Source organism: Macrosteles quadrilineatus, unplaced genomic scaffold, assembly GCF_028750875.1.
Source record: "Macrosteles quadrilineatus isolate MER2022 unplaced genomic scaffold, UCM_ALF_1.0 Scaffold_3__2_contigs__length_128488019, whole genome shotgun sequence".
Taxonomy (NCBI): domain Eukaryota; kingdom Metazoa; phylum Arthropoda; class Insecta; order Hemiptera; family Cicadellidae; genus Macrosteles; species Macrosteles quadrilineatus.
The window spans coordinates 86,999,501-87,023,573 of NW_026542596.1; the positions used below are offsets into that span (position 1 = coordinate 86,999,501).

The window sequence follows — 24,073 nt, forward strand, 5'->3', positions numbered from 1 at the left end:
TCCTTTTCTTTTGTACTGTCTTTTGTAAATAGGCCATATGTGCATGTGCAAGCTGAGGTGTCCGTGGGTACAGAATGTCGAGTCGCATACGCTACGATTCTTTGTTTACATCTACGTTGTTATCTCGTAACCATCATGGCAACTCATAAGACTCATGTTAAACATTGCAAATTTTATGTCAGTCTTAAATTGTACAGGTATCATCAAATTGTAATTTGTTTGTTTCGAAACATCAAAAATATTTGTTGAAATACCCCTGGTAAGTTTGGATTCAATATGTTCAGCCGTTATTGAGTTAATTGATTACATAGTTTGCATAAGGTCCGATCTCAAAGAGCTTCGCTCGCTTCGCTCGCTCCGCTCAATTAAAGGCCAAATTATTGATTTGTAGATTAGAACTGGTAGAAGCTGCTTTCAGAGTAGATGTAAACTTAAGACTTTCACTGTGGAATTTGATCAGTTTGTAATCATTCGAATTTTTTTCCTTTGTACCGTGTTTAGGTCGTGGCTTGATTTTAACATATGCTATGTTTCTTTGTTTTGTTTACATTTACGTGGTTATTTTGTAACAATAATGGCAACCCATAAGACTACAGTAATATTAAAATTTAAAAACATTGAGTTACTTTAAAATTATATTATGCACTATCAAAAATTGAAATTGGTTACGTCTAAACCATCCAAACATTTAACAAAACAACCTTGGTAAGTTTGGCTAAAATATGTTCAGCCGTTATTGAGATTAAGTGTTATAAAGATTGCATTGAAGTTGATCCCAAAGAGCTTCGCTTCGCTCCGCTCAATAATAATAAGATGACTCAAAGCAACTAAAAAAAAAAAAAAAAAAATACCCCCGCAACTAAGCGAATTTCTATGGATGTATTTTGATCAAACTTGGCCAATTAATTTATTATCGAATTTCCCAAGGGAAGTAGCTATTACCGTAGGTGGCACGGTAAGACCTAGGCCCGATACCGATTCACTTTTTTCATTTTGATGTCCCCAGAGGCCAAAAACACCATTCGTTCAAATTTGTATATGTCACGGCCACCTTTACGATAACTTGAGTAATTTTTTGTCCAATTTTGATGAAATTTGTTGAAATTATAAAATACTTATGTTATACTTATGGAGAGTATTGTAAAATGTTGTAGAGCTTGTTTATGGATATATTTTGATCAAACTACTTGGCAAATTTATTGATTTTATACCAAGCTATAATTATTTTACTTAATAACAAACTTGATTACTTTCCTTGTAGCAGCAAACCTAGATGCTCATAAACCTAATGTTAAATAGATTAATTGAAAATAATTTCAGGCAAATGGAAATTCGCCTAGATGGCAGGTTTGCTGCAGCAGGTGTATTTTATGCTAAGCTATTAACATTTCACGAAGGACATAGGCTTTTCATCTTCATCATCTCCCTGTAGCAGGAAATCTAGGTACTTTTTAAATCTAATGTTATTTAAATAAATTTAATTGAAAATCCAATCCGGTAAATAAACAAGCAAACTACAACAGCTTACTTATTCCTCCATAAGAATATTTAACATTGTAAATTTAAATGTACAGTTTATTGAATTTTCTCTACAAACAATTACCGAAAAAAACACTTCAATAAACTAAATTATTTTGTAAGGCTCTTTAAAAGGGTCTAAAAAGAAATTGGGAACTTTTATGTTTTGAGCGTCTAAAATGAGAAAACCCAATTTTTACTCCACAAAACCACCATACCAACCTGTATTTCCATAGTTTTCGATCTCGATCATGCTGGTTCGTGAACTCATTCAAGTTTATCCAGCCCTACACATCAAGCCAAATTTAAATAATAGTTAACTGATTATACTATAAACAGATCTACGATGTACGAAATTAATTACCCTCGCCAAATTCTATATCTAAACAGGGGGTAAGATTCCGATTTAAATACATTTCTGGAACAGAGCCTACCAATGCGATTTACACAAACTAAAAGCTGGGTTTTCCTAGGCGCGGACGGAAGCGGAGCGCGGAGGGAGGAACGCGGAGAGCGGACTCCTCTGGTCTTAGGTAATTTTAATGTTACTGTTTTCCTAGAAGCGGAGCGGAACGCCATGTTAATCACTTTTCCGCTCTCCGCGCTCCCCTTCCGCGTCTAGGAAAACAAGGCTTAAGGCAGCGATTTCACTTGTATTCTTCTCAGGCAGAGAAAATCTGCCAACCTCTTCATAAGTATTAATAAGGTGGGGACAATAATCATACCGTTTAAAACTTAAAACCATTGTGAACTACAAAGCTCGCTCCATACCACCATTGAATGAATATATTCAACGATAATACACTCCACTCCAACTCACTACCTCTCGAAAAACCATGCAGGCTACCAACACCAACCAACTCCCCTTCCCATCCCACTAACCTAACCAAAACCATAGACTAAGGAGAATAAAAATGCCTTTTATTCTCCTTTAGTCTATGCCAAAACCAAGTAACCAAACCAAACCCCAAACCACAGTTGAGTGTATTCATATTTCGTATACTGTCTACAACTGTCTATTTCGTAGTGTTTTGTTATTGTTTTCTTTCCGCCCAATCCGTTGCCACTGGAGTCTAAACCTTCGCTAAATCATCACGATGTTGTCCCCTGGCGCTGCGGAGTGGGGGAAATGATTCTCCCTCCACCTCCCCTCTAGACGGCGTCCAAACAAGCCCGCGTTGTTTTACATGCATAAACCTATGCTGCAGTTTTTCAATAAGTTAAAAAATGAATATTTATAAAATTAAACTGTCATAAACTAACCTAACCAACCAAACATGCTGATTATATAAAAAAATATATAAAATAATAATCGAATGAAGGTTTACTAATCGAAAAAATAGTTCTGTTCATAAAATAAAATTATAAATGCCTTGAATTCAATTTTAGAATTTATTAATTATAAAATTAAACTGTCATAACCTAACCAAACCAACCAAACTTGCTGATAATGAAAAATCGAACAAGGTTTACTAATAGAAAAAAAATAGTTCTAAAATTATAATAGCTCAAATTGAATTTTTTATTGTTTTAATTAACAAATTAAACTGTCATAACCTAACCAAACTTGCTGATAATGCAAAAATCTTAGACAAAAAGTTAGTGCTACCGAGATGATTCGAACCTGGTACCTTCAGATCCTCAGACCGGCACGTTATCCATTAGACCACCGAGGCCGGTGGCTAGAAATCGTATCGTTGCGGTAATGGTGTTCCCTCAGCCAATAGAATGCTTTGCTTCCCCCACTCCGCACTGCGGTCCGCAGTGCCAGGGGACAACATCGTGATGATTTAGCGAAGGTTTAGACTCTCTAATCCGACGCCTCTTTGCCTCTGAAACTGAAACAGTTGATTTGATTTGATTGATTGGGAAAGAGTTTAGAATACTGTTACTAACTACTGTACAAGGCTAAACAAAATATAACTTAGTCACTTAGGCCTATCAATTTTTAAAATTTGAAATTGACGTTATGTTGGCGTCATTCTAAATTTACCTCATAACTAAATTTCATAGTGATAAAGATAACATTTTCACCGGTACCTGATGAAACCTAACCAAGCTAATTCTGAAGGGTCGACCAATACTGAAGATTCAGGCGATGATGTGGTAAGTAGGCCTAACTTATTATTTAACATCAATAAATTATGTTCAAAGTTTGGGTAGATGATTGTCATTGAGCACAAGAATCAAAATAAGCCTAGGTTATTTGAGCCCAATTCACAGTAGTGAAAACTTACTATCGATAGTCACACTATCGATAGTTTTCGATAGTTTTTTAAAAACTATCGATACTATCGATAGTACTATCGATAGTTACTAAAGAAGAATACCATTCACGAAACCAATGTTTGGGTTTCCAAGCTAACATCTATTACCATTACCAACTAAATGAAATTAGTAGACATGCAGATTTCTGCAAAAAACTCTGTTATTGAGCCAATTTTCATATTTTAATTTCATTGGGAAGCCAGTATATTGAAATTGTGCAGGAAACCTTTACCGGTATATAGATAAATAATTACCGTTACCTTTTACCTGTTACCTTGGGGCCTTAAAGTATTTAATTAAGGCCTGCAAATTGATTACGTTTGAAATGGTTCTAAATTGTCCTGAGCTGGGTTAGGTGCAGTAAGCACAGTTTAGAGGTCAACTAACTGTAAGAAAGGACCATGAGGTCCTAAGTTCATCTCAATAAAAATAATTCTAAGTTAATTTATTTTCACAGCTAATCAGCAGGTCGTATTGACTTTTGGACAGTACAGTAGAACAATATTTATAAGAAAATATCAATATCAGTAGATTTTTTTAGTAATTAGGCCTATATAAACTTACCCACACCTTAAAACTGATGACCTTTTCTTAATTTTAACATAATTTTTTATTTATTCTCCAATTACTTATTTTGGTTAAATAATGGTTAAAGCAGTAAAAAAAAGGAAAATTCTGGCATTATTTTATTTATTTTTACTAAACAGCAGATAGAATTAACTTTACATGGCATAAAATATGAATTAAAATATTGTAATAGACAACCTAAAAGGCAAATACTTATAAGTTGATTAAACCTAGTTAAATTAACAACTAACTTAAATGCCCCAGCTTTACCAAGTTTGTACGTAGGCCTAGTTGCTCAAAAAACTTAGAACGAAAAAGAACTTAGATTTTACCTCTGGATATAAACAATACATATTATGAATTTATAGATAAAATAAGAAATGTGACAGAAACAGATTAGCCTAATGCTGCAAACTTATCAAGTTAACATAACAAACCTAAACAAAAAAGAACCTAGGTATATTATACCTGGATATAAAAAATAACCTACATATTATGAATTAATAGAAATAATAGGAAATGTGACAGAAACAGAATGCTGCAAACTTATCAAGTTAACAAACCTAAACAAAAAAGAACCTAGATTTTACCTCTGGGGTTATAAACAATACATATGAATTAATAGAAACATACAAATTATAATAGGCCTAATTGTTCAATAAATCAAAGAAATAAAAACACATTTAAACACCACATTTTACACTAGCTTAATCCTTATAATTAGACAAAATACATTTTAGTAAGCAGCGTTAAAGGTAAGTTTTTAAGCTATATTGATCTTTACCTTTATGATCGTTTCCTAGCCATCTTTATACTTGTAGGTAGAAGTTAGTTTACCACTATGTATAAATGCAAATCTTTAGCTAGATCTGGTGTCATCTGCCATGATGCATCAGCATCTTTATAGTCTATTTACTCAATATAAACCAACTAACAATCAGCAAACCGAACCAAAATACTTCAATCACCATTTATTCATAAACTTTTTTTGTTCATACTAGCCTGTAGGAACATTTCATTTTTATCTATACAAATAAGGCCTTGGCCCATATCAATTAAATAGTTAAAGGCTTAAATTCACTTAAATCAAATAATAATAACCAAAAACAAGTTACAATTAGGTGTATGGCTATAATTAGCTCAAGTCTGATACACTAATTGTCAACTGAAGTCACACAAATGAAGAACCAATGTCAACCCTTGAATGCAATTATTCCTGACTAGTTTTTTAGGCAATAAGAATTATTTAGGCCCTAATGTAAAAGATAGATGGATTTAGCCTAACTTAAAGTTAATTTAATAACAGTAAACAGTTCAATATGGTCTGCAAAACAAGTTTAAAGCCACCCAACAAAAACTGGCAAGAAAACTTAGATTTGGTTGCCAATATAGGCCTAATCTGTATATATTTAACATTCTACTGTTCTTTAAGGATCCACACATTATTTTTTAAAAATATTAGCATGTCTACATTTTTTGATTTAAGTCGGTTTCTTTTTTCTGTAAGAATGAGCCCCGCCTTAGAAAAAATCCTCTCTGAAGGAACAGAGGATCCCGGAATACACAAATATTTCTTAGCTAATCTGGCCAATGGCAGGTCTTCTTCTTTCACATCGGCCCAGTAGACGATCGGATCACGTTCTCGGTCAATAACTCTATGTTCTAGGTACTGCCTTACTAAAATTATGCCATCGGTTTGAGCAGGGGTTGAGGTATGTTGTTCTTCAGCTAGAACAGTAACAAAACTTAACAGGTCGATTTTCTTCTTTTTGGTTCTTGGTGACGGAGACAGAGATGTAGACTGTGACAGGGAATTGGAGTCTGTGGCTGTGTCAGGCATGGATGTAGATGTTAATGTAGCTGGAGGTGACGGACCAGTAGGCCTCTTATTCACTCTTATTTCAGCAGTAACAGCACCCTGAAGTTTTTTAGCTGCACTAATAGCAATTTCTGCTCGTCGGAAACCGAGCTTTTTATAACGGGGGTCAATTAATGTAGCTATTGCAGTTATATCTTTGTTTTCATAAGGAAACAACCTGTCAATAACTTTGGCTTGTAAGTGATTAAGAAATTGTAATCCCTTATCCGTTGAAATGTTTTGGTTGGCTCCCATTAAATGCTGGTAGAGTCCAGCAACCAGAGGATTAATTAATGAGGCTGTGATATATTTCTCACCTGAAATAACTTCGGTAGCAACCTCAAAAGGCGCTAAGGCCTCCACCAGATCTTGGAGCAATAAAATATCTTCTGCTGCTAGTGCAGGAGGTGAATTAGGCAGTGAGCTCATAGCAATAGCTAAGCAGTCTTTAACTTCTATAATTCGTCTAATCATTAGCAATGTGCTGTTCCACCTAGTAGGAGTGTCGTTAATAAGCTTTAGTTTCTTTTTCCCCATAGTAACCTGCGTTTCTCTAAGCTTGTCACCAGCCAAAGTACTTGAACGAAAATGTGCTACAATTGCCTTGACTTTTTTTAATGTATTTTCGATTTCAATATTGCCCTTTAAACCATCAGAAACTACGAGGTTTAGGGTGTGGGCAAAACATGGGAGATGTTTAAGGTTCAATATCTTAGCCGCTAAAATCATATTGGACCCACTATCGGTTACGAGACAAACAACTTTATGCCTAATGTTCCAACGATCAAAGGTGTTACGTAATTCATTTGCAATAGCCTCGCCTGTGTGGCTCCCTTCGATCGTGGCAGTTTGCAGTACTGCTGACCGCAGTTTATTATTGTCTATGAAGTGACATGTAACTGTCAGGTAGCCCTCATTTGAGGGTGATGTCCAAATATCACTAGTAATAGCTACATTTTCAGTTTTTTCCAACAAGGATTTAAGTTTTTCTTTTGATTCATCATATTTTTTGGGAGTAAGAACGTCTTTTAAATAGGATTTGCTTGGTAATTGGTATTTAGGGTCTAAAGTTGACACAAAGTTTCGAAACCCTTTCCTGTTAACAATATTGAAAGGTTCGAGATCCTCCACCATCATTTCAACGAGGCTTTCATCAAGCTGTTTTTTTTTTAGACTGTTATCATCGTATTTTTTGTGTCGTTCAATGTAGTCCTTAATCCCACGATTAATACCTTTAGATGGACGTACCTCATTTGATTTCTTCCTTGCTCCTGACGTGGAGGGTAAATTTCCACCCCCAGACGATGGTCCTGCACATGGATCTACTAGTGTAATTGCGTCAGGATCATCACAACCATCTTCTTCCTCTTCTTGTAGGCCTACGTTAAATCTTGATACAGTCGGGTGAAACCGCTTCAGATGGTCTTTTAGATTAGAGGTGTTGCCACTTGATTTGTACTGTTTGTCACAAATTTTGCATTTTGCGAACTTTGGATTCCTTGCATCCTTTATAAAATATTTCCAAACTTCGGACTTCAATCTAGACATTTTTCCTGCAAAACCAACGGTACTTATCATTAGTAAAACTATCCAGAAACTAACTTAGGCCTACAACAAAAATAAAATAGGCCTAGGACTTTGGTATTATACGGAGGCCACCCTCATATAGCGCGCTGCGGCGGTTATGTCAGGTAGGGTCATCATAGAAAGTAAAACTCATCTTGTATAAGTTAGTTTGATTCAGAACAAAACGAGGAAAGCACTACAAACAAAGGCTATTTATGATAGCCCAACCTAACATAACCGCCGCAGTGGGCTGTAAAATATGTGGCATCTGTTATCTGTTAAACTTAATACCAAAGTACCATATGGACTATCAGTAATAAAATATTAACACAACCTACCTATATGTAGGTACCTATGATATTGTTTTATATCTTTAAGTTGGGTAACTTGTTGACCAATATATAAGACTTAATATATATCAAGACGGTTGTGATTTAGGCCTCTAGACTAAAAACATAATAGGCCTACTGTCACTATAACAGTTCTTATTATAAGTTAAGTTACCACATAACTGTTATTATTGAATATATCTGCCTACCAATATCAAGAAACTTGATTCAATGATTTATTTGGCCATTATGCAAAAGCATTAAATAGCCTGTAATAATTTGAGCAGTTTAAAAAATTTTTACCCTCACTAAGTAAATTAAAGATTGGTAGGCCTAAATGTCAATAAATATTTTCTTCAAGAGCAAGTCATTTTAATATTTACCTTTTACCACAATAATATGCTTACCATAACATCACTCATTAGACCTCAGAGATTTAATAATTTAAAGGGGTGAAATCAAGTTAAAGGAACCTTTAACTTATACAAAAACAAATATCAAACTGGATAGATAGTAAAGATTAGCAATTGGGTCTACTAATGGATCAGGCCTATTTAAGAGTCTAATTAATTACCTTAGACTGGATCAGAATTGAGTATTTCCATTGCCTATGGTTCACTATAATTATTATAGGCTAGGCTAAATATAGCCAAGTACAGTAACACGAAAATTTACTTACCAAGTTAGATACGAGCATTCGTTTGTCAACAAAAATGCCTACAACATTAATCATTATCAGACGGTTACAACTCCCTTATTTGTACACAATACGAGGCAGAATGTAACTTAAGTTCATAAAACTATCAATAAGTATGGTAATTCGATAGCTCAATTTCAAAACTTCCTCTTTATTTATAAGCAACGCTGAACTGTTTGTTTGGCAGTGGAGTGAAGTGAAGTGATGAGGTGAGGACAGGACTAGACAGACATCAGCAAGGAACAGACGACGCCAACACGCCAGCCTCAGCCTTCACAAGAACTATCGATAGCTTTTTCGATAGTCAAATACTATCGACCCACTATCGATATTTTCAAACTATCGATACTATCGATAGTGCTATCGATAGTAAGTTTTCACTAATTCACAGAAAATGCTAACTTATAGTGCCTATAGACTGAATGTCTAATCTACACTTTTCTAACCATTTATTTACTGCATAAACCTTCCTTCAATTGCATTAAGTTATTTTTATTGTTCAGGTAACTTACGCCATTTAAGTCAAGGAATGAAGTACACGCATGAAGTACAGGGAACCCCACCACATCCTAACCCCATTAAGTTTTTGTGGACATTTATTTTTTTTTAGTTATGTCTCCTCTAGTAATTCTACTTTCTTAGCAATCAATTTTGGCTGCACTTTACTTTAGGTCCTACAATCATTCAAATTAAAATATCGATCGATATATCGATATTTTCATTTGAATGAGTGTAGGACCTAAAGTAAAGTGCATCCTCAATTTTAACGAATGTCCAAGTTAGATTTGATAATTACAATATATGTTTATATTCATGTTGTAAAAATTACACAAGTTAAATGAGAGAGTCTTCTCTATCAGTCAGCAATGATAAAATGTTTCTAATATTCACTTCGGTTTGGATACCTTAACTTACACTTCTTTCACACTGTACACTTTTTGCGGTAAGATAAAAAAATTTACGGGTAATTGTTTTTAGTTGGTACTAGTATAAAGAGGAAAATGAGAGCTTTCACACTACATGGTGATGGCGAGGACAGAAACCTGTGTTGTCTTACAGCCGTCTACTGCCACTGAACCTGAGTTGTTGCAGCATGGCTGTGTGTCAGTGGTGCATGTAGGAATGCAAGCTTTTACACTGCACGGTTTTTAATTAAACGGAAGCCCACCAGCCAGTGCAAAAATAGATTGACTGTTGCAATGTTTATCGTTTTCAATCGGACCTGTCAATTAGACACTGTTAAACTTAACGTTTATTGTAATATGGTAAACACATTTATCTTGTCATACAGTTTGAAACCATCAGGCTAATAGGGAAGAAACATCGCCTAAAAATAGCGTGAAATTGTACTGTTTTCAATTGAATGGCGAAAACCTTATAGTGTGAAAGGAGCGTTATCCCAGCTGTAGGCCTATGGACCAGCTGTAAGTTATCCAATCTTGATTAAAAAATTGTTACCTACCCTAAGTTAGATGTGCTATCCTAAAAGTGTGCTGCCTTTAAAATTCAATATTTTTCCATTTAAATTTGGTGGCTGTAATATTTGATGTGACATAAAAGAATAATTTATTCATCCGGTTAAGCTTGTTAAAGAGCTTTTGTATTTAACAGAATTCAGTGCTGTTTTTGACACCAGTACATTATGTCTGGTTGTAGTCTTGATAAAAACTTAAATTTAAAGTCTGTAAGTTAGTTTTCAATACACTTTGTACTGATCTTTAAACAAATTGATTAATCTTTTTAATGTTTTGACTTTAAAGGATGAAACATCCAGTGTTGGAAGTGGGACGACAGATAATACTTCTTCCCGAAGTGAGACCCCAACCAACAGAGGGAGGAAGGGCCGAAGAGGGAGACAGAAAGTTGTGAACAATAAATCTTCTAAATTCGGATATAAATTTACGTATGTTTGTTGCTTATCATATTGAAAGTGTGAATTTTTTGTTTGTTTACAAAGCTATTGTTTAAGTTAACGATTATTTTAACATAAGTAACTTATCTCATGTTTAAACCAAAAAAATAGAACATCACATAGGCTTGTTCTTAATGTTTAATTTATGTATAGGTAATGTTAATACTATTAGGCTACTCCATTTATCTTAAGCTCTTAACAGTTACTTGACTATCTTCAACACTACCTCCATATCCATCTAAGGGTTGGAAGTGTTGAGAAATCTCACAAATTTGAGGAGTTTGTAGGTACGGTATGTGATACTTCTTTTACTTTTAATGACTTGTTATAGAAACTCTAAAAATGTAAGTTAGTCTGGAGAAAGTTATCTGTTCTGCACAGTCCTATCAATGTTACCTGTACTGTAAACCCAAATAAAATTAATCACCGGGGGTTTATATATTTCACCTAGAATATTACAAATATAAGAAACATCTTTTCGAATCATGTTAGTAGGCCAAAATTAAACTTCAATATTGTACTCAAAACCATTTGTTCATATTTTATATCATAAACTAACTATTTTGTTCTTAAAAATGTACATGTAACTTAAACTTAAAATGCCAGTTGTGGCAGATTTATGACTGACATTTTCATTGGTATTTTTTGTACTTTAGATCCAAGCATTTATGATCACGTGTATTTAGGTTAGTGGGTTATTGAAATCTATTCTGTAGTTATTGGAGAATGTGTTTAAATAAATCTATCCTTTTGCTCTTTACTAACGGCAGTATCTGTCCCCTTACTAACTATCCGTATTATACATTTATTATGATGATGTGTTTAAATTCAACCCTTCTATTTTTTTTTTTCAAAATATCTTAAAAATTTTAAACTACCTACTAAAAAATTTCCTGAAAATCTGTGTCTGAAAATAAATGAAAGCCTAATCTCGTATTTTTATTGCAGATGTTTTATCAAAGAAGACCACGGCATGCCCCTTTTTGGGGTCCAGTTCAATCACCTGCTCAAGGAGGGACAGCCGTTGATATTCGCCTGTGTCGGCAGCAACCGAGTGTCCATCTACGAATGTCCCCAGGACAGCGGGATGACTTTGCTGCAATGTTACGCTGATCCTGATGTATCCTTTAGAAACAAGCAACCTAGACGGTATAGACTTCCCTTACAACAAATACAATCTGGATTTCATTGTTTCATTTGAAAATCTTTAAAAAATAATGTAAAACAAAACCTCATTAACTTACATGTACAAACACTTGCCTTGAAAGCTAATAACCAGGGCCTTAAGGTTTAATTGCATTTAATGAGTTAGGCCTACAACAAGTTTTTTGTTTGTTTTCTATATCCTAAATTATACAGAATATATTTTGAGAAACCTTTCATAGATACGCTTAAGGGGATTCACCACTGAAAAGGGTGATTTTTTTTATTTAATGAGGAAAGTGGTGAAACTATTTTTTTTCTAGTAGGGTATAATGTAAAAAAAAATAGAAAAATTGTGGTTTACTTCTAAATTCAAATTATAGGTGGAAAAAAAAATAAAATAGAGATTTTTCGGTCAATTTGTAAGGGTTTTAAAAAATCGATATTCTGAAGAGAGCACTTTATGGATTTTGATAAATTTGGTGTTTTTTTAAAGATAATTATCTAAACTTAATATTTAGGTAGATTCATAATAATATCTCGGATACTTTTTTTGCTGTGACACATTAAATATAATTTTTCTTGAGAAAAAAGAATTATTAAACAAAAAAAAATATTTTTCAGTAACTAATTACCTTAGATACCTAATTCTACCTAAATATTTGCCTAATATTGTCTAGAATAAGTAGTAAAAATTTCAACAATGTACCTTTAGTGGCTCTCAAGATATATCAAATTTTGTCTTGAAAAACGTGGAATTTCAATGTTGCGGAAAACCGCATTTGAATAAGAAGGTGTACTGTAATCAATGATATAAATTAAAATAAACTGATAAATAAGGAAAAAACTTATTTTATTGTTACATTATCTTATTGTTTCACAAAATAGGTAAATATCAAACAGGCCTACTTCAGAGAAACATTTAAAAATATATAAGTCTTAGGCCTAAGCCAAATTTAATCCATCGGAAAGTTTGAATCACTCGCCGTTATGGGCATTTTAAAATTCTCCTGCACCATAAGTTTGGCCCTCTTCTTGTATCTTCCTCTGTTCTTCTTCCATTTGTGCCTGTCTCAGTTTTCTTCTGTACTCACTAAATTTCATCTTCTTTCTGGTTTGAGCCAGTTTCAGCCTCTTTTTGTCAAAACTCTTCGCGATTCTTGCGGTCGATCTTCCAGGACTTATACCAACTGATCGCTGCAGATCAAGCATGCTTTGGTTGTATCCAGTGTTGTACTGGCATATGGCTTCACTAACACCGATTCCCAGTCTTGTTTTAGAAGAGAAAGAAGTCTTAGGACATTTTGTCCAAATTACTCCATGGAGTGCCTCATTCGCGTTTTGCGTTTTTCCTGAAATGCACCTCTGGAGCAATGCATCGCTTGAGAGCCGTTGGTATAAGGGGAGGATCTTAGATACAACTCTTTCTGTCAAAGGTGTTTTTATTTTTACTTGGTGTGCCTCTGGTGTTTCACCCTTAGCAATAGCCCTGTTGTAAAAACACCATGATTCTGATCCTTGTGGGCATTTACCATGCATAGGTTTTTCATCGGTTGACGAGCAATGGGATAGAGTAGCAAAAATTGCTGCTTTCATTTTTTTTACATCACCTAAATTGCCTTGAATGGCATTCCTATAGTAGGTAGTTAATTTGTCAATTGTGCTTCCCTTCAAGCTACCATACGACTTCCCACCCAGAGGCTCGCCCTTGCCGGAGTTGTCTTTTACAATGTTTCTGAGACCAGTGCCAAGGCGCTTTGCCACATGATTCAGACATTCCACCTTTTCAATTGTATGATCTTTGTAAATATTCATATTAGTCAAGTGGCTGAATGTTTTAGAGTCACCATCAGATACAATAGTGGTGTAGCGGAAGCCGTGGTTCTCCGAGCGCATCCAAATTCGCGCAGCTGCCTCTGTCTCCATTGCTGGTGAAGATCCATGGTAATTCTGTTGACAATTGGGTTTGTGATGGGCATACCAGTCCCTAAAACGGATAGAGTCATTACCAAGCTCTTTTTTCTTCTGTTCACAAAGCCTACAATATTTAGATAGGACTTCGTAGTCGATTACAAGGCCAGTTACTACATCGATACAGCAACCCACTCCGTTTTTCGAGGTAAACCCCCGCTTCTGCCAACTTCCATCGAAACTGACTGCAATGTTTATGGGCTCTGGTTCATCCAAAGATATATTATCTATTACTGAATAGGCTTTTCTTACCTCTTGTCTAGCTTTCTCCAATGATTCCTTTGCTACGCTATCGTATTTGGCATGTATCTGCTTGATGTGTTTGTTGTATGCAAAATTGTTCATTGCTTTCATATTCATTATCATACTGAAAGCTTCCATACCCCTGTGTCCTTTACCAATACTTAAAAATCCTTGAACCATTCTACGGTTTACGTCAAACGACTGTCGAGTCGAATTTTCATCACAGTTGTTGGTTGTTGTAGACGTGTTGAGAGTATCTTCGTATTCACAGTCACTGCACTTTACATTGAAAAAATTTGCATAGCCTTTAGCTGGCAACTGGTTTACCTGTAAGTTACCCACACATTGAGGACATTTGAAGTTTTGTAAAAATGATGTCAGCTTGTTTCCATCTACCAACACATATTTAGGTGCATTTTCATCTACATCCACTTTGATGTTGTAGCTTTCGTAAAGAGCGAAACCCGTTGGTTGTTCAAAAACACCAGTAGGCTTATTCCTACCTGACTCAGAAGTACTAGGCCTAGAAATATCAGTTTCTGGAAGTATAACCTCACTTTCATCACTTATGTCCATTTCAACACTTACTAATTCTATGGGCTTCACTTCATACCTTTTCAAAATGTTTCTCTTGTTTCGCACTGCAGTATTTACTTTACTTTTTTTCACTCTACCCATATTTAGTATTTTAGCTTATAAAATTATCACTAGCAAATACACAAAAACCAAAACATCAGACAAAATAAATTCAGTTCAGTTGTTTGTTGACATTGCACAACTGGACTAAGGATCAGCTGATCATCTGACTCCACAGTTGATGTCATATGGTTTTTTGTGCATTACAAAGAATATAAAAGTAAGTAAATTTATGAAGGTGTGATTTTATTTTAGGCTTTTATAGCTATGATTATTTGTAAATAAAGGCATATATTACACAAAATCATATGATATATAAAACCTAAGCTGAAACATTACGTAATACCGTAATACATTAAACTTTAAAAATTCGTGAACGTGCAATAACACAAAAAATATATATTTTTTAATGAAAATAACATTCAGACATGACTTATATCATACTTTTTGGATGTAATAGGGTCCAATGTACAAAGAAATGAAAAAAAAAATTTTTTTAATTTTTTATGATTTTTGCCTATTTTCAGTGGTGAATCCCCTTAACTAACAATAATGGTAATTCTTGCTATCCACCTATTACAACCTATCAACCTTTTCTGATAGTTGTTTAATGCCAGTTCAATATTATGTTTAAAAAACTTGGTTAAACTAGAAAAACTATTTTTTTACTCTTCATACCATCATTAGGATAAATGACACATATACTTGCCATTGACGCATTTAAGATAAGTCAAGTGTGTAGTACGTCACAGCATTATACGGCTAGGAAGCCGTACTGCTAACCCACTGGCGCTAGTAGTGATGTGTGCTTATAATTCAATTCAATAATGATACTCGTTCGATAATGATGGTCGAGCGATGGTGGCACATTAACTCAGTTCGCTAAGGGGTTGCACTGACCAGTACCCTAACGTTGACATATGCGGTTCGTAGGCCTACAGTAACTATTCTCCGTCCATGTATGTGTAAAAATTATATTTATTTGACGACCTCTGATGAGTGAAACATGTTCTTGAGGACCTGAAGATGAAGCTTAACTGCTTCGAAACGCGTAGTCGTTAGACAGCATTTGGATTACTCTGGCAGATCCAGGTAACATTATACCTTTTATAATATAAATGTAGGCTTAACGTTAAAATGCATTTTAAGAATATAGGCCAGTCAAATAAGGAATTTTCAAAGAATTAATTCCCAGCAAGCTGGAAATCGTTTTAATACCTTCATTTGGTCCCAAATAAGTGTAATCTGAGTTTGCACCGTTCTAAGAGGTGAGCTTACATTATGGCAGCCTAAAATAAATTATTTTTAAGCACTTTTTTCAGTTTTTTCCAAGTTGCTCAAAAACAGTGTGTCGGACGCAAACAACGTCCTTTTAATATCAAAGAGGATTAAATTCTGCGTAAAATGAGTATATAAATATCCAAATTCGGTTAAGTAGTATAGCGAAAATATTAAGTTTTAAATATATATTTTTTTTGTTTCATTGCATTTTACATTTTGCGACTTTCCAGAACCCCATACTATCTTTTAAAGAAACACACCCATGACCTTTCCTTCTTCATACGAAGTAAGAGTGGGGAAAACAGCTGATCAAGTATTCCCAGCTGTTTGCAGTTGTAGTTGTATAAGTACAGCAATATCATTGCTAAGTGGCTGTCATCAGTTACTTTGGAAGTAAAGTTATTATAAGTATTTTAAAAATAATTGAGGACGTTTACAAATATTTGTATTCGTTCAAGAAAGTGTTATAATGTAGTGATCTGTTATCTTTATGACATTAAGTTTCGTGTTTAACATGTTCGGACATGCAATCCTGAGTATTTTATCTGTGATAGACTTTTACATGTTGAGGCCTCAACTTCTGTGAAACAACAACGAATAATGATAATAATAATCAAGCAATCCTTAGCAAACGTAATTTTCACTAAAATTTTGACTGCAACCATGCTGAAAGAACTATTTCTCTCTAACTACAACACCAAAGGACGGCTTATCTCCATGTTGAGTGAGAAAGTGCTCCAGGGGTTTGAAGTCGGATAAGCTCTTGAGGATGCTGATACCCTCATTGCCAACACTGCCATTCAAATGGCTAAGAACTTTGCGAAAGTCATAATAATTGAATAGGACACAGATCTATTGGTCCTATTAACCGCCAAAGCACCAAATTCCTCAAACCTTTACCTCAGGAAATCTGGAATGTGGACCTCTTAGAACATGTTTTACTCTCCGAGGCATTTCAACTTCTATCTCCTGTCAAAGAGAACCTTCTGTTCCTATATGCAATCAGTGGGTGAAATACTATCTGTATTCTATCGCCAAGGGAAGTTGAAGATTATAAAACTCCTTGAGAAGAACACGTTGCTGGGGGCTGTAAAGCTTTTGGTATGATAGACCAGTGGATCCACTCAACTGGGGTTGGAGGATGGCGGAACATGGTTTACTCCCAACCATAAACACAAAGAATCCAGCTCCAACTTAAATCCTCAATATAGTGTCATGCAGATGTACAAAGAGGTGTACAGGAAAGTGCAGCTGCCGAAAAGTAGATATGTAATGCTCAACAATTTGCCTTAGCTGCCATGGTCAGTCATGCTCAAACTCAGCAGTTTGAAGATGAGGGTGTGTCCCACATACCGAACACTGCAGAAGCAGAAACAGGTGAGGACAGTCTCTTTGACAATCCACTGCAGCTTGAGATAAATCCTAACATTTATGTTGGATGTGCAGCCAAGAGGACAGTTTATGGAACCCGATTTTAAGGTTTATGCAAAATTAAGTCTTTTAAAATGAGTGAAATTTTCAATTGAAATACTTTTTTAACGTGTTATATTATACTATACAACTTTAATTCTATAGATTTTTTCTTATGGTGGTCAGTGGTATGATGGGGTGTCGACTTTCCGGGCTAAATATGGTTTGCAATAAGATGAAAAAATTATCTATTTCTTAACAAAGATATTGGCTATGCTACTGTACCAAATTTGAATATTTATGTATTTGTCTGGTGCACTATTTTTGAGCTACAAGCAAAAGATAAAATAAAATTTTGAAATTTAATTTATTTTAGGCTGCTATAGTGGTGTGAGTATAACGCCTAGGATGATTAAAATCAAACAGATTAAATACTTAGGATCGTTCATGTCCGAACATGTTAAACACAAAACTTAATATACAATACAATACAATATTCTTTATTGTTAATTCGTTAAGAATTACAATAGTGTCAATACAATAGTGAATTGTACATGTTAATTTTCATAAAATTCCTTTATTGAGTAGAAAGGTCTTGCGATTAGCTACTTCTTCAGCTCCTGGTGTAGCTTGTTGCCAGTCAGGTCTCTCAGGTAGTCAGGTAGATGGTTCCTCAGCTTGCAGCCGGTGTAGGAAGGTTTTTTCTCCCAAAGAGTTGTTCGGTGAACTGGTAGTGCAAATTTGGAGCCATGACTGGTGTTGTAGTGGTGCAGGTCTTGGTTTCTTGGGGGGTTTATTTCATTCACATACTTAATGGTTTCAAGTATGTAGAGAGACACCTCTGTGAGGATTCCTAGGTTTGCGAATGCTAGTCAGCAAGTCTGTGGTGGTACAAGGTTGGCAAGGGCTCTTATGGCTTTCTTTTGAAGGACAAGAATTCGATTCATATTTTTTGTTGAAGTTCCTCCCCACACTGTCAAGCCATATCTAAGATGCGACTCTACCGGTGCGAAGTAAGCTGTTTTGGCCACAGAGAGTCTGCCTCTCATATCATAAAGATAACAGATCCCTACGTTATAACACTTTCATGAACGAATACAAATATTGGTAAACGCCCTCAATTACTTTTAAAATTCTTATAATAACTTTACCTCCAAAGTAACTGATGACAGCCACTTAGCAATGATATTGCTGTACTATACAGCTAGAAACAGCTGGGAATACTTGATCAGCTGTTTTCCCCACTCTTACTCCGTATGAAAAGGAAATGGTCATGGGTGTGTTTCTTTCAAAGATAGTATGGGGTTCTGGAAAGTCGCAAAATGTAAAATGCAATGAAACAAAAAAATATATACATTTAAAACTTAATATTTTGGCTATACTAATTAACCGAATTTGGATATTTATATACTCATTTTACGCAGAATTCAAACCTCTTTGATATTAAAAGGACGTTGTTTGCGTCCGACACACTGTTTTTCAGCAACTTGGAAAAAACTGAAAAAAGTGCTTAAAAATAATTTATTTTAGGCTGCCATAATGTAAGCTCACCTCTTAGAACAGTGCAAACTTAGATTACACTCATTTGGGACCAAATGAAGGTATTAAAACGATTTCCAGCTTGCTGGGAATTAATTCCTCAAAATGTATTATTTTTATCTAATTTTACTGGCCTAATAGAATGCTTGTAATTTTGTTTCCAAGTTGTAGACATGAATAAATTATTATTCTTTAATAACAATAAAGGCAGATGAAAACTTCTACACCTGTGCCTGGTCATATGAGGAGGAGAGTGGTAAACCTCTCCTAGCAGTTGCCGGATCCCATGGTATCATCAGGATACTCAGCCCTGCATCCATGTCTTGCATCCGCCATTACATTGGTAAGTCCATACAAGTTTTAAATGTGCAATTCAAACAGCGAATCTCTGGGGAAAAATTTTCCTCTGGACCAAACAAATTGTCTTTTTTTTCATTATGGTAAAAAGTCTCTACTTGATAATTCTTGATTTCAAATCAGATTTTTAGCAAGTTTTACATGGGGCTTAACAAACTATAAACTATTAAAGATAACTAGGTGAAACCCGTCGAAATCGACGGTTACTTTCAAGGCTTACGTTAATTCATCTAACTGCGATAAATTAGGTGAAATATACATATTTTGAGCATTTAGCATTCTTTAAAGAGTAATAAGTGTAAAAACAATAATGATATTAATTGCGTTAGTTGCAAAATTTGGTTGATCATTCAATGAATAAAATATTCCCCCATACTTTATGTCATCGGAGTTATTATTAGTATGTTAGATATGGTATCCCTTCCTTTGGAAGAACCTTTAAATAGTATTAAAATCGTATTAATGGATCTTTTGAAGTTTAACACTTCCGTGATTTCATCAGTGTAATATGATTTTATTTCAAAAGAAAATATTATTTGGGAAGACACATTCTAACTTCAAAGGGAGGTATATCCGTTAAGGCGGAGACTTGTCATACACCCTTCCGATCCGACCCCGATTATACTGTGGTACGACTGTCGGAGAGGGGAATGGTACTTAACTTTGAACGCGGGTATGCAGGACGGGTTGTTTCTTAAAAATCACCTACATAGTGTAAGTATGATTTTTCGAATCGATACAAAAGCTACATTACAGTACTTTAATTGAAATCCATATGTGTTAGAATAGAATTTGTGTACAATACCTTTCTTTATCTGAGTGCCTGTTCCCAGGTCACGGTCATGCAATAAACGAGTTAAAGTTTCACCCTCGGGACCCCAACTTGTTATTGTCTGTGTCCAAGGATCACACTCTGCGACTGTGGAACATCAAGACTGACGTTTGTATTGCAATTTTCGGAGGCGTTGAGGGACACAGGGACGAAGTTTTGAGTGCGGTAAGAAAAACAGGTTGGAATTTGCTCCATGGGATTAAAAAATTAAAAATGTGCTACTGTAAGGAGAAGCATAAACTGTTGTTTTTTGAGTAAATTTTCTGTCTCAATTTAAATATAACTAGTGTTCATTTTGCTCGAATTCGAGCAATTGTAAAGTATTCCAGGATTTGCAAACCAATAACAATCATACTAAGCTATCAACATTTCAACAAAAACACACCTGCCTTCCCTGTAGCAGCAAACCTAGGTACTCATATTAAAATTAACTTAATGTTATTTAAATAGGGAAAAAATTACAATATTTACAGGGAATATCTTTGTAGAAATTAAGCCAGGTAAATGGAAATTCGCTTAATCTGAAGGCGATTTTGGCAACGTAGTTCGGGCCGCTGACGCTTGGGTCAGGGTAGTCTGTCGGTAGTGCGGTGCGCCTCTGAGGCCCTTTTAATAATTTAGTATCAAAAATTTATTATAAAACAACGAAACTATGAACAAATAAACAAATTTTACAACGTACAATGAAAGCAATATTAAAAAAAAACAACCAAACTGCTTTACCGACAAGCCTGAGGTGGAGTAGTTTGCACGCTACTCTGCAATAGCGCTGTTCCGGTAACGATAACCTCCATTGAGTGACTACTTTAGTACGTGTATACTCAATGATATAATATTAAGAAAAGCCAATTGATTTTGTGATCTTTTATTTGTGTATTTATAAGCCTCTAGGTGTATAGTTTTTTTCTGGTAAGCTAAACTCTACCCTTTGTTAAAACAATTCCTAAAGTAATATTTAAATGTGTTTTGCTGTCTGGTACTCTTTACAGCACTCTAGTGATTAGAATTACCTCTATACAACACGAATGAGAGTATAGACCTATCTTAGTTTCATGGTTGGTAACATTTTTTCTTCTGCTCACAAAGAAGTTAACCAGTATTTTCAATCCCTTCAGTAAGACAAAACAAAATGTATATTTTGAAATCTGTTGTCTCAGGACTTTGACCTGCTCGGCAAGCGCATCATGTCTTGTGGCATGGATCACTCACTCAAGCTGTGGAGGCTGGACAAAGATCACATAGAGGAGGCTGTGGTAGCCTCGTATGACTTCAACGCCAGTCGCAGCACTCGTCCATTTGACTCCCTCAAAGAACACTTCCCCGACTTCTCCACAAGAGATATTCACAGAAACTATGTGGATTGTGTCAGATGGTTTGGCAACTTCATTTTGTCTAAGGTGAGTTGTTGCTTGAGCAAACAAGAAAAACATTCATAGCCTATTGGTAAGAAATTTAAAGTAGTAGTCCCTTTTTTCAGAAATAACATTTACCCTTCTTTGTCGTACTTTTATAAAAGGCTACCTAGTATTCTTATTTGATGGCTGTATTCGTTGTATTTCAGTCATGTGAAAACTGCATCGTGTGTTGGAAACCAGGTCGACTAGAAGACGACCAACTTCGCTTTAATGAAACAAACATTCAGATCGTACACAAGTTTGAATTCAAAGAGTGTGAAATTTGGTTCATACGCTTTGGAATGGATTTCTGGCAGAAAGTAAGTGGTTTTATCTAAGAAATTTCTCAATACAGCCCAGTTTTGCAAACAAAAGTTGATGTGATTTAAGCAGTTGACACATCTTTTCACCAGGTTTTAGAAGATATAAGCAAATTTGAAATACAAGTAATTTATTTGACGTGTATTGGTTTGTAAGACATTATTCATATACAAATGCATTTAATATTGAAACTATTGCAGAATCAAAATGTAATTTTTTATGTTTCCGTTCTTATTTTGGAGAGATTACTTGGCTTAGAGATCAAGTTTGAAAGAATGAATACATGATGGATACACCAATACCGGTATACTATCAGAAGCTTTATATTAGGATGAAATATCAAATTGTGTTGCAAGCACTATTGTTTTAGTTTCATTTTATGAACAATGGGGCAGAATAAATTTTATGGGCTGTATGACCATCGAATAACCAAAACTATAATTAGAACACAATAATACTAGGCTTTATTGTATATTATTATACAGTACAAAGTGTATACTGTAGCTGTTAGGGACAATCCCCACAACGTTGTGCATTGACAACTGTTATGCTTGCAGTACCTGGCTCTGGGTAACCAGAACGGACGTTTGTTTGTGTGGGACCTGAGTGTTGGCGACCCTGGTCAAGCGAGGATTGCTACGTTAGCTCACCCACGATGTAACTCAGCCGTGCGACAGACCAGCCTCTCCCGCGACGGCTCGGTGCTGCTCGCAGTGTGTGATGATGGAACCATCTGGCGGTGGGATAAACTCACCTCTTGAGGTGCTCACGTTTTTGTACAAGTCATAACTTTTTTCTGTTAGCATGTCAAGATTTAACATTAAATTTTTACATTTTTAAATGGGTGTGGATTTTTTCCCTGTGCCTCGATTCATTAAATGAATTTGTTAATGTAAAATGCATCTGGGATGACTGCCTGGTTTTGAACTTTGGATGTATCAGTCTATTTTTGAGACAGTACAAATAAAGCAGTACGAAATTGCAAGAGAAACCATTTTTGATCCATAATCATACTGTAAACCTGTGATGTCATTGCAATACCAGCAGACAACACTGAGTTTTCACAACTTAATTTTAAAATTAACAGAATTCCAATAACTATTTGTGCATTTTGTGTATTGTGCTCCCCTAAAAATCAGATAAAATTGTTAAGTAATTTGAGTCAATAATGTTGATTTGAAACCAGCTTAATAATTTCCTTGAGGGTGAATTGATTTTTTCAGAAATTACATAGGTTGCAGAAAGTTGTCTTAGATAACCAATCAACATCTCAAACTTTTGAATAGAGTAACTCCAACTAACCGAATCAATTGGGACCAGACCGGACCCCATTCGGATAATCAACAATTCGGAAAATTGGATTTTTACCGAAATTCTGAGTCTTTGATAGAAAATAGACCAAGTCACGCCGAGATCAAAATCTCAAACTTTTAAATAAAGTTACTCCGATTAACAGAATCCCTCCACTCCAGTTATTGAAACTGAAAATGAACGCTCTCGTGTGTATCATGTGTTTACTATGAACATTTGTAAATATTACAAATTATGCGCCGTGTTAAGTAAACAAAATCTTTTCTTCATAAGAAATACATTAGGATTTTGATGGTCTGGGGCAAAGCCCGAGGACTTTTATTACAGGAATTGGTGAATTGGTCTACACAAAAAATACTTAATTTTGACACATCGTTTATAAAAATCCGTCCATTATCAAAGGAAGAGTAGTGTTTTGTAGAAATTGTCTTCACGTGTTATATACAGGGTGTCCCGGAACTCTCTACCAATATTTTAGGGCATTGCTCCTGGGTAAGAAACATAACTAAATATCATATTTAAACTGTCCGGAAGTCCTTAGTTACTCACACAGCCGTCATTTTGTTTTTTCAGTTATTATTTTTTTTCTAAAGAATGGTTAAACATACGAAATGGAAACTTTGCACAAACATTTATGACAACGAGACAAAGCTACAAAAAAATTATGAAGATTTTTAAAATTCATAAAGCAAAATGGCGGCCATTTAACATTTTTGTAAAATCAATGGTTTTTGAGTTATTTAAGAAATAAAATTTAAATGGCCGCCATTTTGTTTTATGAATTTTAAAAATCTTCATAATTTTTTTGTAGCTTTGTCTAGTTGTCATAAATGTTTGTGCAAAGTTTCCATTCCGTATGTTTAACCATTCTTTAGGAAAAAATTAATAACTGAAAAAAACAAAATGGCGGCTGTGTGAGT

The 24,073-nt window shown here is 34.9% G+C and overlaps 1 protein-coding gene across 1 annotated transcript; it reads left to right on the forward strand.

Moving 5' to 3' along the window:
• The first annotated feature begins 3,361 nt into the window (after positions 1–3,361).
• On the forward strand, positions 3,362–22,683 carry LOC128990491 (polycomb protein eed-B-like). The gene is made up of 8 exons (XM_054412863.1): positions 3,362–3,624; positions 10,564–10,706; positions 11,664–11,835; positions 19,146–19,281; positions 20,129–20,292; positions 21,285–21,524; positions 21,689–21,841; positions 22,400–22,683. The coding sequence occupies exons 1-8, from the start codon at positions 3,562–3,564 to the stop codon at positions 22,601–22,603; spliced, it is 1,275 nt and encodes a 424-aa protein (XP_054268838.1). The 5' UTR covers positions 3,362–3,561; the 3' UTR covers positions 22,604–22,683.
• The last annotated feature ends 1,390 nt before the right edge of the window (positions 22,684–24,073 follow it).

Excerpts from the sequence above, each read along its gene's own strand:
- LOC128990491 (XM_054412863.1), top strand. The coding sequence starts at position 3,562 with ATGAAACCTAACCAAGCTAATTCTGAAGGGTCGACCAATACTGAAGAT. Across the intron at positions 20,293-21,284 it reads GGGACGAAGTTTTGAGTGCG|GACTTTGACCTGCTCGGCAA; the intron begins GTAAGAAAAACA and ends CTGTTGTCTCAG. Across the intron at positions 21,525-21,688 it reads GCAACTTCATTTTGTCTAAG|TCATGTGAAAACTGCATCGT; the intron begins GTGAGTTGTTGC and ends GTTGTATTTCAG.